This window comes from Oncorhynchus mykiss, chromosome 4 (assembly GCF_057628025.1).
Source record: "Oncorhynchus mykiss isolate SJ-2025 chromosome 4, ASM5762802v1, whole genome shotgun sequence".
NCBI classification, from domain to species: Eukaryota; Metazoa; Chordata; class Actinopteri; order Salmoniformes; family Salmonidae; genus Oncorhynchus; species Oncorhynchus mykiss.
The window spans coordinates 73,387,396-73,402,876 of record NC_143025.1 but is presented as its reverse complement, the minus strand read 5'-3'; the positions used below and the strand labels follow the sequence as shown (position 1 = coordinate 73,402,876).

The 15,481-nt window shown below is 41.2% G+C and overlaps 1 protein-coding gene across 2 annotated transcripts in view; it reads right to left on the bottom strand.

Annotated features, from left to right (window-relative positions):
- Positions 1-15,375, bottom strand: part of tulp4a (TUB like protein 4a) — a 53,848-nt gene extending 38,473 nt beyond the window's left edge. Inside the window, exons 1-2 of one of the 2 annotated variants that reach the window (XM_036975985.2) lie at positions 15,149-15,375; positions 12,772-14,085 (exon numbers count right to left, since the gene is read on the bottom strand). In XM_036975985.2, coding sequence (XP_036831880.2) covers positions 12,772-13,023 — 252 coding nt within the window. In that variant the 5' untranslated portion in view covers positions 13,024-14,085; positions 15,149-15,375. The remainder of the gene's footprint in view (positions 1-12,771; positions 14,086-15,148) is intronic. The other variant, XM_036975984.2, reaches the window with a different exon arrangement.
- Between the last annotated feature and the right edge of the window lie 106 nt (positions 15,376-15,481).

Sequence of the window (15,481 nt, the reverse complement as noted above, 5' to 3'; positions counted from 1 at the left end):
CTACATCAGATCAAACAAAGCACACACAAAATAGAACAAAAAGCCAAGGCTGTGTTGTCATCAGAAGGACTGATAAGACTCCCATTGGGATTATAGGCCTACTGCTACATTGGAATTCGATTGACAGTCATAACATCTATTTTTATCATTTTTATATTAAAATACAGACACTCCCACTATAAAGGCGCTGCTTCTTTTGAATTGTGTTTTAAAATTAGTCTCAAAGCAGACAATGTCGCTGCTAATAATAAGCTGTTTTATGGTCTTGTCTATTTGGATAAATCTGGGCTTTTTGTTTTGGTTCAAAATGGATTTGCAGTGAATATGGTGGTTAGAACAGATTAGAAGAATCCATTTTACTCCATTATAAACACACACACATCCCGTGATGACACTCAATGAGGTGGACATGGAACATCCCAAAATCAAGCTGACATGAGAGGACTGAGGACCTAGCATACACCTGATGAGACAGCCCGATGGCAATAAAGCAAAATAAGGTTCATGACCAGAAATGAACAGATAAATCACATTATCTACCCCTTTACATCTCCCTGTGTGTCTGTTTTACATCTCCCTTCAACTATCACTATCTTGGTTTCTCCCTCGCTCATAGAAACAAGTTGGCTGCCCTGCACAGACTTCTACTTCCATCTCCCTCACTCCCTCTCTTTGAAGTGACAGAGCCTGTGCTCAAGCCACAACTGATGCAATCACCAGAGCAAGTGTCTCATCCCTGGATCTTGATGCTTTTTCTCTGGCCTGCAAACAGACTCTCTTCCCCTTTCTCGCCCTCTGCCCCTCCCTCTTCTAACACCTAACTCTTCTAACTTTTCATAATTATCTCCCACTCAGTGGCCCTCTATCCCCCTCTCCACTCCCACCTCGACTTCTCTCCGCCCAGCCAGCTTAGGGTAAATAAACAAACATTAAATCTGGGAGGTGGGAAAAATATGATGACTTTGCCATTACCTTGACATGACTTCTTCAGACACTCATATTCTTAAACCTAACAATAGGTGTGCAGCCTCTCCTCTCCTGCCAGCTTAAAGAGATTCTCCGATATTTTTGTATACTTTTTAACCAGTAGTTCTGAAAGTAGCACTGACTCACAAGCCAAAAGTGGTCCCTGTAAAGTGTATCATGCCACATACAGTGCCTACAGAAAGCATTCACACCCCTTCAATCATTCCAAATTTGTTGGTGTTACAAAGTGGGGTTAAAATATATTTCTCATTTTTTGTCAATGATATACAGATAAAAAAATAAATACAATTTAAACAAAATGTTTGAATGTATAATAGCTTGATGAGCTAAGTATTCAATCCCCTGAATCAATTCATGTTAGAATCAACATTGGCAGCAATTACAGCTGTCTTTCTGGGTAAGTCTAAGAGCTTTGCACACCTGGATTGTACAATATTTATACATTATTAAAAAAAATATATATTCTTCAAGCTCTGCCAAGTTGGTTCCTAGAGAGCTATTTTCAAGTCTTGCCATAGATTTGAAGCAGATTTAAGTCAAAACTAACTAGGCCACTCAGCAACACTCATTTGGCCTTATGTTTTAGGTTATTGTCCTGTTGAAAGGGAAATGTCTCCGTGTCTGTTGGAAAGCAGAATGAACAAGGTTTTCCTCTAGGATTTTGCCTGTGCTTAGGCTGGACAAAGTAGAATTTTACTGTTTAACGTATGACCCACCTTACCTTTCTCCACACCCCGCAAAAATCAAAATCAAACGGAATGTGTTTGACGTGATGATGCGCCGCCGAAAACAGTTAGCATGGCCAGCAAAGTACATCGCCAGTGGCACGCATGCACACACTTCATGCAGATCAGCAGCTCCACAATGATGTGACCAACTTGCTCCAAAGTGGGGGCTTTTTGTGGAAGCCAGACAGGACAAGGGGGGTGTTGTGAGCAAAGTTACTGGGCTAGAATTTAGTCAAGCTTGCTCTTTATAGATTTATGCTTCTAATTGAGCATGTTATACAAAAACATTTTTGATGATAGGCTATACTCTATGGCTGGATTTGTATTTTTCCAATAATACATTAATTTGGCAGACCTAACTTAACTTAATTGACCCTATTTCTACAAGGATATATATATATATATATATATACACACACACACACACATACAGTGGGGCAAAAAAGTATTTAGTCAGCCACCAATTGTGCAAGTTCTCCCACTAAAAAGATGAGAGAGGCCTGTAATTTTCATCATAGGTACACTTCAACTATGACAGACAAAATGAGAAAAAAAATCCAGAAAATCACATTGTAGGATTTTTAATAAATTTATTTGCAAATGATGGTGGAAAATAAGTATTTAATTGTAATATGATTACAATTGTTTGGCAATCAATCTTGAATTAGATTTACATTTTTAAATAGTCTACTCTATTACCCTATACATCACATTAAATGACGAGAATAGATTTTATTTTTTATTTTTTTTAATTTTTTTAAATCGGGAATAAATGAACTGTCACAAGTTATACTGTGTTTAATTTCTCATGGTTATAACAACATTGTAACATCTTCATTCTTTTTAAGAAAACTACAGTATTTTTCACATGGAATAATATAACTCTTGAAGCTCACATTAGGCCTAGGGCCTGCACAAGTGTCTAGGACAATGTGGTAAAGTACTGTTATTCCTTATCCACTTAAATGTTTTTATTTATTGTTTAATTTAAAACATGAACAAATATTTGCTCGCTCGCCACACTTTTCTAGGGAAAATCCATTAAACAATTTTGACTGGCCTTAGATATATTAAATTGATTTATTTTCATAAACTCCCTAGTCCTTGCCGATGACAAGCATACCCATAACATGATGCAGCCACCACCATGCTCGAAAAAATTAAGAATGATACTTGGTGATGTGTTTGTGTGTTACCTCAGGCCACTACTTCACCATCACATATTTACAATGCAACATCCATGCATATGTGTGTGTAGAGTGTGTCTTATGTGTATGCGCCTGTATGTCTCTTCACAGTCCCCGCTGTTCCATAAGGTGTATTTTTCTTTTTTAAATAAATGTTTTATCTGATTCTACTGCTTGCATCAGTTATGTGATGTGGAATAGAGTTCCATGTAGCCATGCCTCTATGTAGTACTGTGCACCACCCATAATCTGTTCTGGACTTGGGACTGTAAAGAGACCTTTGGGGACATGTCTTGTGGGGTATGCATGTGTGTCCGAGCTGTGTGCTAGTAGTTTAAAACAGACACCTCAGTACATTCAGCATATCAACACATACAAAAAAAGTAATGAAGTCGATCTCTCCTCCACCTTGAGCCTTACATGCATATTATTATGGTTAGCTCTCTGTGTACATTTAAGGGCCAGTCGTGCTGCCCTGTTCTGAGCCAATTGTATTATTTTCCCCGAGGTCCCTTTTTGTGTCACAAGACTGAACAGTACCCCAGGTGCGACAAAACTAGGGCCTGTAGGACCTGCCTTGTTGATAGTGATGTTAAGAAGGTAGAGTAGTGCTTTTTTATGGACAGACTTTTCCCCATCTTAGCTACTGTTGTATCAACATGTTTTTACCATGACAGTTTACAATCCAGGGTTACTTCAAGCAGTTTAGTCATCTCAACTTGCTCAATTTCCACATTATTTATTACAAGATTCAGTTGAGGTTTAGAGTTTAGTGAATGATTTGTCCCAAATAGAATGCTCTTAGTTTTTGAGATACGTAGTACTAATTTATTCCTTGCCACCCATTCTGAACCTAACTGCAGGTCTTTGTTAAACTTTGCAGTGATTTCACTCGCTGTAGTAGCTGATGTGTATAGTGTTGAGTCATCCGCATACATAGACACACTGGCTTTACTCACTTTACAAAATTCAAAAAAGTACAATGCTTCATAATTTCATCAGTTATACTTGGATGTGTAGAGTCAGCGTTTGCTGCTGGCATGTCATGCCTAAGTTTGCTAATCTTGCCAATGAAAATTTATTTATTTTTTTTATTTTACCTTTATTTAACCAGGTAGGCAAGTTGAGAACAAGTTCTCATTTACAATTGCGACCTGGAAAAAATCATTAAAGTAGTTGGCAATATCAGTGGGTTTTGTGATGAGACATCTGATACAATGAATGATGGAGCAGAATTTGCCTTTTTGCCCCAAATTTCATTTAAAGGTGCTCCAAAGCTTTTTACTATCATTCTTTATGTAATTTTTCTTTGTTTCATAGTGCAGTCGTTTCTTTTTATTCAGTTTAGTCACATGCTTTCTCAATATGCAGTATGTTTACCAATCGGTTGTGCAGCCAGACCTATTTGTCATTGCTTTGCCTCATCCCTCTCAACCACATAATGTTTTTCCTAATCAATCCACAGGGATTTAACAGTTTTTAACAGTAATTTTCTTAATGGGTGGGTGCTTATTAGTAATTTCATAAAGTGTGTCAAGTGCAGTGTCTGGTTGCTCCTTATTACACACCACAGACCATAAATATTCTTTACATCAACAACATAAGAATCAATACAAAACTTGTATGACCACAAACACCAGATTAGGTCCATCCTTTGGACCTTTTGTTTTCCTAGACATGGCTACTATATTGTGATCACTACATCCAATGGATTTGGATAATGCTCTAAAAGCACATTTCTGCAGCAATAGTAAAGATGTGATGATAATGTCATGTCATGATAATGATTTAATTCCTGTGCTGTTTGTAACTACCCTGGTCGGTTAACTGATAACCTGAACCAGGTTGCAGGCACTAGTTACAGTGTTCGATTTCCCCCAAAGATAATGGTTTGTATTCAGTACACAAAATTTTCAAAAATTGCCAAATTTATTGCAGTTTTACTTTTGTGCCTTATTGCAAACAGGATGCGTGTTTTAGAATAATTTTATTCTGTACCGGCTTCCTTCTGTTCATTCTGTCAATTAGGTTAGTATTGGGGAGGATAGGGATGCACTGACATGACATTTTTGGCCGATACCGAAATCCAATATTTTCCTTGCCAAAAACGGGTGGCCGTCAATGTAAAAAACAATTTGTTCTTAACTGACTTGCCTAGTTAAATAAAAGGTTACACACCAAAAAGTTATTTTGTTGGCATTTACGTGTGTCCCCATTACCAGTAAAATATAATCAAAATCTATTTATTTCACTAACTTGCTGTGTTGTTTTGTTGTTAATTTGTTCAGTCGTTTCATTCTCAACCAGGATTTCATCATACATGTCAAGCAGTGGTTTTAGCTCTGTCTGTCCATGGTCTCTTCTGTCGTGGGTCCTCTTCCTCGGTGCTCACTGTCACTGTGTCCGTTTCCATCTTATCCAGCTGTGTATGTAACATTTCACGTAAACCCTGTTTCTTGTCTGCATCGAAGTAGCGGTCCTTGTACCTGGCATCGACCATGGTGGCGACACTAAAGAGGCTCAGACAGAATGTCACCGAATCTCTTGTTCACAGTCTCGAGTACTTTTGTAAGTTGTAACCCCACGGTCTGTGTTGGCAGTTGTTGACCAGGAGTTTCAATGCCATGACAGAGGGTATCACGTTTCAAACATGTTCTCAAATGCCATTGAAATGGCAGCAGTGGTATGAGAACCAGCACATTCTTGAGCATGCAATATGCCTTTCCTCAGTATGAAATCCTCATCAACCCACTGTGCTGTCAGACTCAGCATGCTCATGGGGCTGGTCCAAATGTCAGTAGTGAAGCTAATAGCAGTGACGCCCATAGCAAGTAGCTCATAGATGCACAGTATTGTTGAAACGTACAACTCCGGTAGGGCAACATCTGAAAAATAGTGTGTATCGGGGCACAACCAGACGGTGAAAGCCAAGATCATCCACGACAGAGGACGGTTGATTGTCATGGGCAAAGAATTCCATTATCTAGGGCATCAATGGATTTCACCTTTGAGTTGTCTCACTGAAATGTTCTTACTCTTTCAGATGACTGCTCAACTTCTTGTTTAATTGTTGGAAGTGTGCCCTTAGTACTTTTCTGTTTTTGTTCTGTGTAGTCATTACATTAGCATAATTTGTTCTGTGTAGCATCATTTGCTTTTTGTGGTGTCATCACATCATCTACTTACGTTATACAGGTATGCACCGTTAAACTAGACAGACATCAGGCCGATGCCAACGTTGGCATTTTTAGATAATATTGGCATATTCCGATATGCTCACCGATATATCGTGCATCCCTAAGGGAGGAACTACAATGTATTTGATCCATCCTCAGTTTTTGCCTATCACAGCCATTAAACTCTGCAACTGTGGGGTTGTGCAACTGTGTATCAGGCTGTAACACAACAAAATGTGGAAAACGTCAAGTGGTATGAATACTTTCTGAAGGCATTGTATGCGCAACTTCTCATGGCTTTCTCGCTCTGCTGTGTCCACTGAGCCATTGGACCTGCCCCACAACCCTCATTGGATAATGCTGAGCAGGCCTCTTGCTAGCTGTCACTCAAATGCAAGGAGCTGAAGCTTAATGGCTAGAACTAAAATTGCTAGGGGCTGGCCCACATGAGGGCCCACATGAGGGGAAATGTAGGGAATATGGCACAGCACAGCTTCAGGAAAAGTTGCTTTCAAACTATGGATTTTGTGGCCAATTGAGGTAAGACAGTAATTCTGCTCATAGATTACGCATGTATGAACTGCACATTGACACATCCTGTCCAAAGCGGGAGATTTAAAAAAACACTGTCACCAAAGTACCGGAGCATGTCTTTAAAAGCGTTTCTCTTCATTCCCTGCGACCCACTCCTGTCCAGGATCCAAACAACTCATCCATTCAGATGGCAGAAAACACTGAAGGACTAAACTACCCATAACTGTCTGCTCTGGTGATTATGACCAATCTAATCTAGTCTGTCATAGTTATTGACCTTGGCTGTTCTGTTTGAGCTCACATTAGATTTTGGCCTATTCTATTCTGTGAGGTGTCCTATTTAACATGAAGGTACATCATTACCCATGCTGACAAAGTACAGCGGCACGGATGCCCTTCCCATAACTGCTGATAAAGTGGATTTCCCTGTTCAGGCCAGCAGCCAGTCGCATAAATATAGAGTGGAGACCCTGGTCAGTTGGTCATGGGAGTGGGTTCCCTCCTCTCTTCACTACTCAATAGAGCGTTGATGTTATGTGAGTAAGCACATTCGTCATAACCTGATAGAATTCATTAGGCAAACTCATTTCCACACTGTCAGAGACACCGAATTATGCGCCCGGCTACCAAATTATGGATTTTACATTTCCCAAAGCATATGCCAGCAGCATACCACCCTGCGTACCACTGCTGGCTTGCTTCTGAAGCTAAGCAGGGTTGGTCCTGGTCAGTCCTTGGATGGGAGACCAGATGCTGCTGGAAGTGGTGTTGGAGGGCCAGTAGGAGGCACTCTTTCCACTGGTCTAAAAAAAATATCCCAATGCCCCAGGGCAGTGATTGGGGACACTGCCCTGTGTAGGGTGCCGTCTCTCGGATGGGACGTTAAACGGGTGTCCTGACTCTCTGAGGTCATTAAAGATCCCATGGCACTTATTGTAAGAGTAGGGGTGTTAACCCCGGTGTCCTGGCTAAATTCCCAATCTGACCCTCAAACCATCACGGTCACCTAATAATCCCCAGTTTACAATTGGCTCATTCATCCCCCTCCTCTCCCCTGTAACTATTCCCCAGGTCGTTGCTGCAAATGAGAACGTGTTCTCAGTCAACTTACCTGGTAAAATAACGGATAAAATAAAAAATGCTTATTTATTGCTTTATATGAAATATGGTCTGGGGAAGGATATTACAGACTTCATTACTGGGGAACTGTTGTTTTGGATGAACATGTACTTGAATGAACATGACTGGAAGTGGGTAAAATGAGAATCAACCAAAATCCCTTAAAAACACACACCTATTGCAAACCTAATTCAACAACCTCATAAAAAAACATTTTGTCAGTTTAGGTACTTGGAGCTAGATGGCTGCATTCCCACGGGCCCCGGCACAGATCATTGCAGCGAGGTCAACATTTTTCATGCTGCATGCGGGCGGTCAGACAGACAACTTTGGGATTAAAATATTTTGTTGTCGCCGCAGATTAGATTACACAGGATAGGTGCAGTGAAATGTTTTGTTTTACAGGGTCAGCCATAGTAGTACGACACCTCTGGAGCAAATTAGGATTAAGTGCCTTGCTCAAGGGCACAGACAGATTTTTCACCTTGTCGGCTCGGGTATTCAAACCAGCGACCTTTCGGTTACTGGCCCAATGCTCTAACCCAGTGGTTCCCAAACTTTTTATAGTCCCGTACCCCTTCAAACATTCAACCTCCAGCTGCATACCCCCTCTAGCACCAGGGTCAGCGCACTCAAATGTGTTTTTTTGCCATCATTGTAAGCCTGCCACACGTTAATCAGAAGGGTATGCTTGAAAGGATGCACATAACTCTGCAATGTTGGGTTGTATTGGAGAGTGAGTCTTAAATCATTTTCCACACACAGTCTGTGCCTGTATTTAGTGTTCATGCTAGTGTGAGCCGAGAATCCACTATCACATAGATACGTGGTCGCAAAGGGCATCAGTGTCTTAACAGCGCGATTTACCAAAGCAGGAAACTCTGAGCGCAGCCCAATCCAGAAATCTATCAGTGGCTTCTGATTAAATTACATTTTCACAGAACCGCTTGTTGCAATTTCGATGAGGGTCTCTTGTTCAGATATCGGTAAGTGGAGTGGAGGCAGGGCATGAAAGGGATAACGAACCCAGTTGTGTTATCCGTGTCGGGAAAGTACTTGCATAATTGCGCGCCCAACTCACTCAGGTACTTTGCTATATCCCATTTGACATAGTCCGGAAACTTGAGTTAATTTGCACAAAAAAAAAATCATAATGCAGACAGTGAAGAGCTCCAACTTCTTAATCATAGCCTCAATTTTGTCCAGCACATTGAATAGCTGAGGAGAGTCCCTGTAATCCTAGATTCAGATCATTCAGTCGAGAAAAAACATCAACCAGATAGGCCAGTCGTGTGAGAAATCATCATGCAAGTGGTCAGACAAGTAAAAATTATGGTCAGTAAAGAAAACTTTAAGCTCGTCTCTCAATTTAAACAAAAAAAAAACGTGTCAATACTTTGCCCCTTGATCTCCAGCGCACGTTGGATATCAATGTTTGTTGTAAAATAATTACATGGTCGCTCCCCATATCATTGCATAGTGCAGAAAATACACAAGAGTTCAGGGGCCTTGCTTTAACAAAGTTAACCATTTTCACTGTAGTGTCCAAAACGTCTTTCAAGCTGTCAGGCATTCCCTTGGCAGCAAAAGCCTCTCAATGGATGCTGCAGTGTACCCAAATGGCATCGGGGAGCAACTGCTTGCACGTGTTATCACTCCACTATGTCTCCCTGTCATGGTTTTTGCTGCACCATCGGTACAGATACCAACACATCAACCACCAAAGTCCATTTGATGTCACAAAGCTGTCCAGTAGTTTAAAAATATCCTCTCCTGTTGTCCTGGTTTCAAGAAGAGGAGGTCTTCCTTAATTGACCCCCAATAAATGTAACGGACATATACCAGGAGCTGTGCCAGGCCCAACACGTCTGTTGACTCATCCAGCTGTAACAAATAGAGTTCACTGGCTTGTATGCAAAGCAGTAACTGTTTCAAAACATATCTTGCCATGTCACTGATGCGTCATGAAACAGTGTTGTTTGATGAAGACATTGTCTGTATAGTTTTTTTTTTGTCCTTTTCCCCCAGCATTGTCCCAGGAAGAATTTAGTCCGCCACAATAGTATGGGGCTTGCCTGTCCTAGCCACTCAGTAGCTCACCATAAGACACTTCTAGCACCTTCTTATGAATGGTATCTGTTGCTTTTATACATGTCTTACTACTCGAAAGTTGTCTGGGGCGGCAGGGTAGCCTAGTGGTTAGAGCGTTGGACTAGTAACTGAAAGGTTGCAAGTTCGAATTCCCGAGCTGTCGTTCTGCCCCTGAACAGGCAGTTAACCCACTGTTCCTAGGCCGTCATTGAAAATAAGAATTTGTTCTTAACTGACTTGCCTAGTAAAATAAAGGTCAAATTAAATTAAAATGAATTCTCATTCAAAAAACTCCCGTAGCTTATTTTTAAAATTGGCATGTTTGTTTCTAAATGTCTGGTTTCATCAAGTTGTGAGATAAGTACTTCCGCACATATGTGCGGAACTGTGGCTGAGGAAAGTCACTACTTCCAATATAAGTGAAACCCAAATCAATGTAGTTCTCATCATATTTGCACCTCTTCGATGGTCCAACGTCCCTGTTGGTTGTTCGGTGCTTTCCCGGTTAAGGGGACAGTAGCTCTTTGACTGCATCAGATTCACAACTGTCAGTGTCCATGCTAGCTGGGCTAAAAACAAATGTAGAATTACTGATGCTAAGCATTGGATGTGCTCGTGGAAGCAGAACTACTTGTCGTCGACAGGTGCAGGTGTAGTACTGCTGGTAGTAGCAGTACTAACGTTACCAGTAGAGCTGGTATGTGTCTATGGACACGGGCCTTAGTTTCTTTTAACAATTTATCGAACAAACGAAATGAGCAGAAGATACGTTTGGCTACATATGGACCGTTTGTGGAATTCCCCCGAGAGAGTAACGGTTAATAGATTGGATGTTAATTATTTGACTAGGCTACCTGTATTTGACATTGTGTTGTTATTTCGCTGAACACAAGATGGTTTAATGAAACGAGTGAAACGAAGTTGCTCAGGTATTTCCCCGTTGGAAAATATAAATGGACTGTTTGAAAATGTGAAGATTTTTTTTTGTAAAAGCATATAAATAAAAATATATTTTTCCAAATGTGAATCACATTTTTATTTGGCGTACCCCAAGCGGCATTATGCGTACCCAAGTTTGGGAAAACATGCTCTAACCCCTAGGCTACCTTCTAGGCTACCTGCCACCACCCTATGTCATGACTAGGCTGCAGTGCAGTTCACCAGTGTGTGGAAACAAATATTTATAAATGGAAAGAAGTGGAGGGCACTCAACCAACGTGAGTAGAGGTGCCTTTTCAATAAATATTGATAACCCATTTATTTGTCTCTGCCTGCAAATCTTCCAGCGCCTAAAGGGTAGGCTATAGGCTATGCAAAACGTAAGAAAAAGTGCAAGTGTCTGCTCTCATCATTCTTACTGCTTCAAGTTCAGTAGCCATACCTCTCCTAATTGGGCGTGCGAGATCAGGTGAGTGTCTGTTATCTATTAAATAGACTGGGATATATGCATGGCCAGAGAAGCACGGGGCAGTTATTTTCTAAGAAAATGAACTTCCTAAATATGATTAAGCTATAATTTAGTAGGGCTGGGACGATTCCAGTAGTTGCAATAATCGTTAGTATCATGGCATGGAAACAAAACACGAAGCCATATTTAGCAGCCCTAATGTTGGAAACAAACATTATGTTGTCATAGAGTCACATGTATTTATTTTCCAAGATATAGCACACAATATTGTATAGGTCTGGGAATTGCCAGGGATCTCACGATATTATCATGATACTTAGGTGCCGATGCGATATGCATTGCGATGAAAATACTGCGATTTTATTGAGATTCTGTGTTTCAAACATACTGCTCACCAAATGTTTGCTGCAGAGGGAAGAGAGAGCCATGAGGAAAAACTAGTTTTGGGCCTCCCGAGTGGTGCAGCGGTCTAAGGCAATGCATCACAGTGCTAGCTGTGCCACTAGAGATCCTGGTTCGAGTCCAGGCTTTGTCGCAGCCGGCCGCGACCGGGAGACCCATGGGGCGGCGCACAATTGGCCCAGCGTCACCCGGGTTAGGGAGGGTTTGGCTGGCAGGGATGTTCTTGTCCCATTGCGCACTAGCGACTCCTGTGGCGGGCCGGGCACAGTGCACGCTGACAGTCGCCAAATGTACGGTGTTTCCACCGACACATTGGTGTGGCCGGCTTCCGGGTTAAGCAGGCATTGTGTCAAGAAGCAGTGCAGCTTGGCTGGGTTGTGTTTTGGAGGATGCACGGCTCACGACCTTCGCCTCCCGTCCGTACGGGAGTTGCAGCGATGGGACAAGACTAACTACCAATTGGATACCACGAAATTGGGAAGAAAAAGGGGCAACAAAAAAAACTAACAAAAAGATACAAAACAATAAATAAATAATAAAAAGAAAGACTTCTGATATAGCCCAGTAATACAGATAGCCTGTATTATGATATAAATGGGCCACATGAAAAACTCTGATAATTTAACCTATTTCTTGGGTTCATTTTGCTCATTGTGATATAGGGTGTAAAATCGCTGGAACCATGACTGCCAAACGAGCTGCGTCATATATGGCTAAAATAAAATGTGGGGGACTGTGGTCAGGCTCGGGACCAGCTCTTGCGGGAGTCAGTCAGTACTTCAGTCACTATAGGGTTCCGCTCTAGTCAGCTGCTTTGTGGAATACTGACACAGCAGCTTGGTCCATCTGAACCACAGTAACCAACAGCCACTCTCCTCTCTCTTACACAGGAAACACAGTAATACCAGCTCACTGACTAACAATACTGTATATGAGAGTAATTAAATTGGTAATACAATGTTACTTTACCCAGACTTCAACATTTGAATGATATGAAACAGACAAACTGTCTAATGTATTATTGTTAGATGTATTAGATGTTAGAAATCATGAAAAGCAAGATAAAAATATATTCTAATGTATATTCTAATATACTTCAATGTGCACATTTATAATCACAAAATAAGCATGTCTATTACCTCACTATTGTGTCCTCTCAGGTTGAAGTTGATCCTCTGTGGGGTAGTCCGATCCCTTCTGCAGTGGCTGGATGTGAACGTTACCCCGACAACCCCTCTCCCATTCCCTGTGGCAAGCCAGCCCTCCTCATAGTAGCGCCGCCGGCACACCGGCTTCTCCTTCTCGCTCTTGGGTACCCGGCCCTTCCATGACAGGCAGAGTATGTTGGAGTCGCTGCACAGGACGGGGCCATGCTCCACTGCGGCGAACATGCCTGCCGACCGCAACTCGTTCCACGATGAGGTAAAAGAATCCTGTAGGTCGCGCCTTTTGATAAGGATGGTAGTCCAGCTATGAGCGCTTCCACTCCGCTGCAGGCAAACTCGTGTCGGCGCCGTGGAACAGACGCTGCATATTATTTGACGTTTTGGTAGTCTATCTAGGTGTTTGTTCCCATACGTTTTTAAGAAAATAGTCTGATCAGTTGTTGATCACTAAATTATCTAAATAACATGGTTGGCCAGTGGTGATTTCGTAGAAGATTGCATAAAAGTTCAAAGGCACACATTCAGGTCATTTTGATTTGTTAAATCAGTAAGTCCTGTCAATGTGATACTGACTCCATGAGTATTGACCACGGAGGTGAAAGATTAAAGTATTGGTCTATACATTGCGTACTACCAAATGTTATCCACGAACACATTTTTTTACTTAACACAAAGTGGAATTTTATAACTACAGTAGATCCGATCACAGGATAAGAAAACCTATTTTCCTTTGTTTGCAGTCAAAGCCAACTAACCTAACAACTTAAAGCTCCTGCAACAACTTTGAACTATGCAATAAGTTTAAAAAAAAAACATTCATTCTTGGAGCCTTGATTAGCTCTGTAAGAAACAAATGTGTTGAGTGCATGTCAAAAGGCAAATGTCAGAGCACTAAAAAAAACTCAGAATGCAGGCATCAAATCTCAATTCCAAACCATCCATTGCTTCAATCTGGAGCATCCGACTATTCTGAATATGGTCCAATTCGGTGTGGCATCACTGCTGAACCGAACACCTGTTCTCCATGCGATGTATGAAATGGGACTCCTCACATCAGGGCTGTAATCATGAGTCCAAAACAAAATGTTTTGCAACTAAAACGAGAGTTTCTATTGGACAAACGCAAGTAGGGCCCTCCCCGTTACGTTTGCGTTTTGCAAAAGACTTGGTGTAATGAATAAACCCTAGCTGTCAACCCCAACCCGTGGGAGTGCTGCTTCTCCCAGCAAAATCATTATGTCACCCAGATTGCCTTCCAATCTATGTCGGGGATCCCGTCAAGGAGTGCTGTGAAAAAGGGAGAAAAATAAACATTTTATATAGAGTGATCAAGGAAAAGATCAAGGAGAACTGATACCCCTGAGAAAACACAGCAGCAATAAATATGCCAAGACCAGCCCGAATGCGCCTTTTGTGTTCACATTGTTGAGACTCAAGAGAGAAATCTGAGAGAGAAATCAAGAGCGCCAGAATGCATGGCGAATGGTCATAAAGACCACGACGCAAAAGAAAGGACAATAAAATACTACAAATATTGTTCGGCTGTGATCTGTGAAGCAACTCGATGGGAGGCACAACATTGTCAAACGTATTGGCCACCCCGTTCGGTTTACAAATAATTGATTCAGACTATGTTCATATATATTGATACAGCAGCTAGTTAACAGCTCAGTGCCATAATTATCCACAACATAGCTATTCGATTTCCAATAAATAGCATACCCTTATAAACCACTGCTAACTAACGTTAGTTTCCAGAATCAAGTTGGTTTAGCACCATAAACTGGGGATATTTCTTTATATGCAAGTATTTGATACTTTGGTATTTTGGCAGCACAGCCCAATCAGTGACGTTAGCTAACCTTAGCGAATAACGGGCTAAATAACAGTGACCATATAATAATATCAATCCATTCGGCTAAATATTGGCAGAATTTGCATTAGCCAGCTAGCAATTTAGCAGCTTATTCACTACATACCTAAAGCGGGTAACTAAATGATTAATTACCTAGTTAACTAGTAAGCCACAGACAGAAATACCGGCATTGTCCCATTTGATCTGGACATTTTACAAATCACAAAACTAGCTAGCTAGCTAACGTTACCAACCACTAGCATCGGCATCTTCACTGTAAATTGGTTGGCTAGCTAGTTAGCTTACGTTAGCTAGTCAGTAGCCCGATAGAAAACTAGCTAGCTAGCTAGTCGCTTTGTTTTGAAAAGACACGTTTGTGTGGCTAATTGCAAAAACAGCAAGGGAGTAGGTATCGTTGTCAGTATGCTAAAATCATGTGAGACCTAACGTCAATATCGCTGGATAAATATCAATGGACAATGAGAAACCGCTTACCTCTCGTCTCCCTTCCCTTGTCTTGTCTTGTGTTGTTGCTGAATGTACAGGGCAGGGCCTGTGCTGGGGCGCGTTCATTAGGACGCAACGTTTTGGAACGTTCAGATAGAAATAGGCTATGTAGAACAACTAGGCCTCTGACACGTAGTGGCACATAGAATTGGGAATGAAAATAATGGAATGTTTATTAACCTTCTTATGAAATAATAGAATATTCATTAACCTTCTTATGACGGGATAAAGTTCAGCCATTTTGGTCAGGAAGTTGGTCAAACATGGTTTGCCAGTGCTGTGATACGATAGTGTAAAATAATGAATTTGAAGAATGTCTCT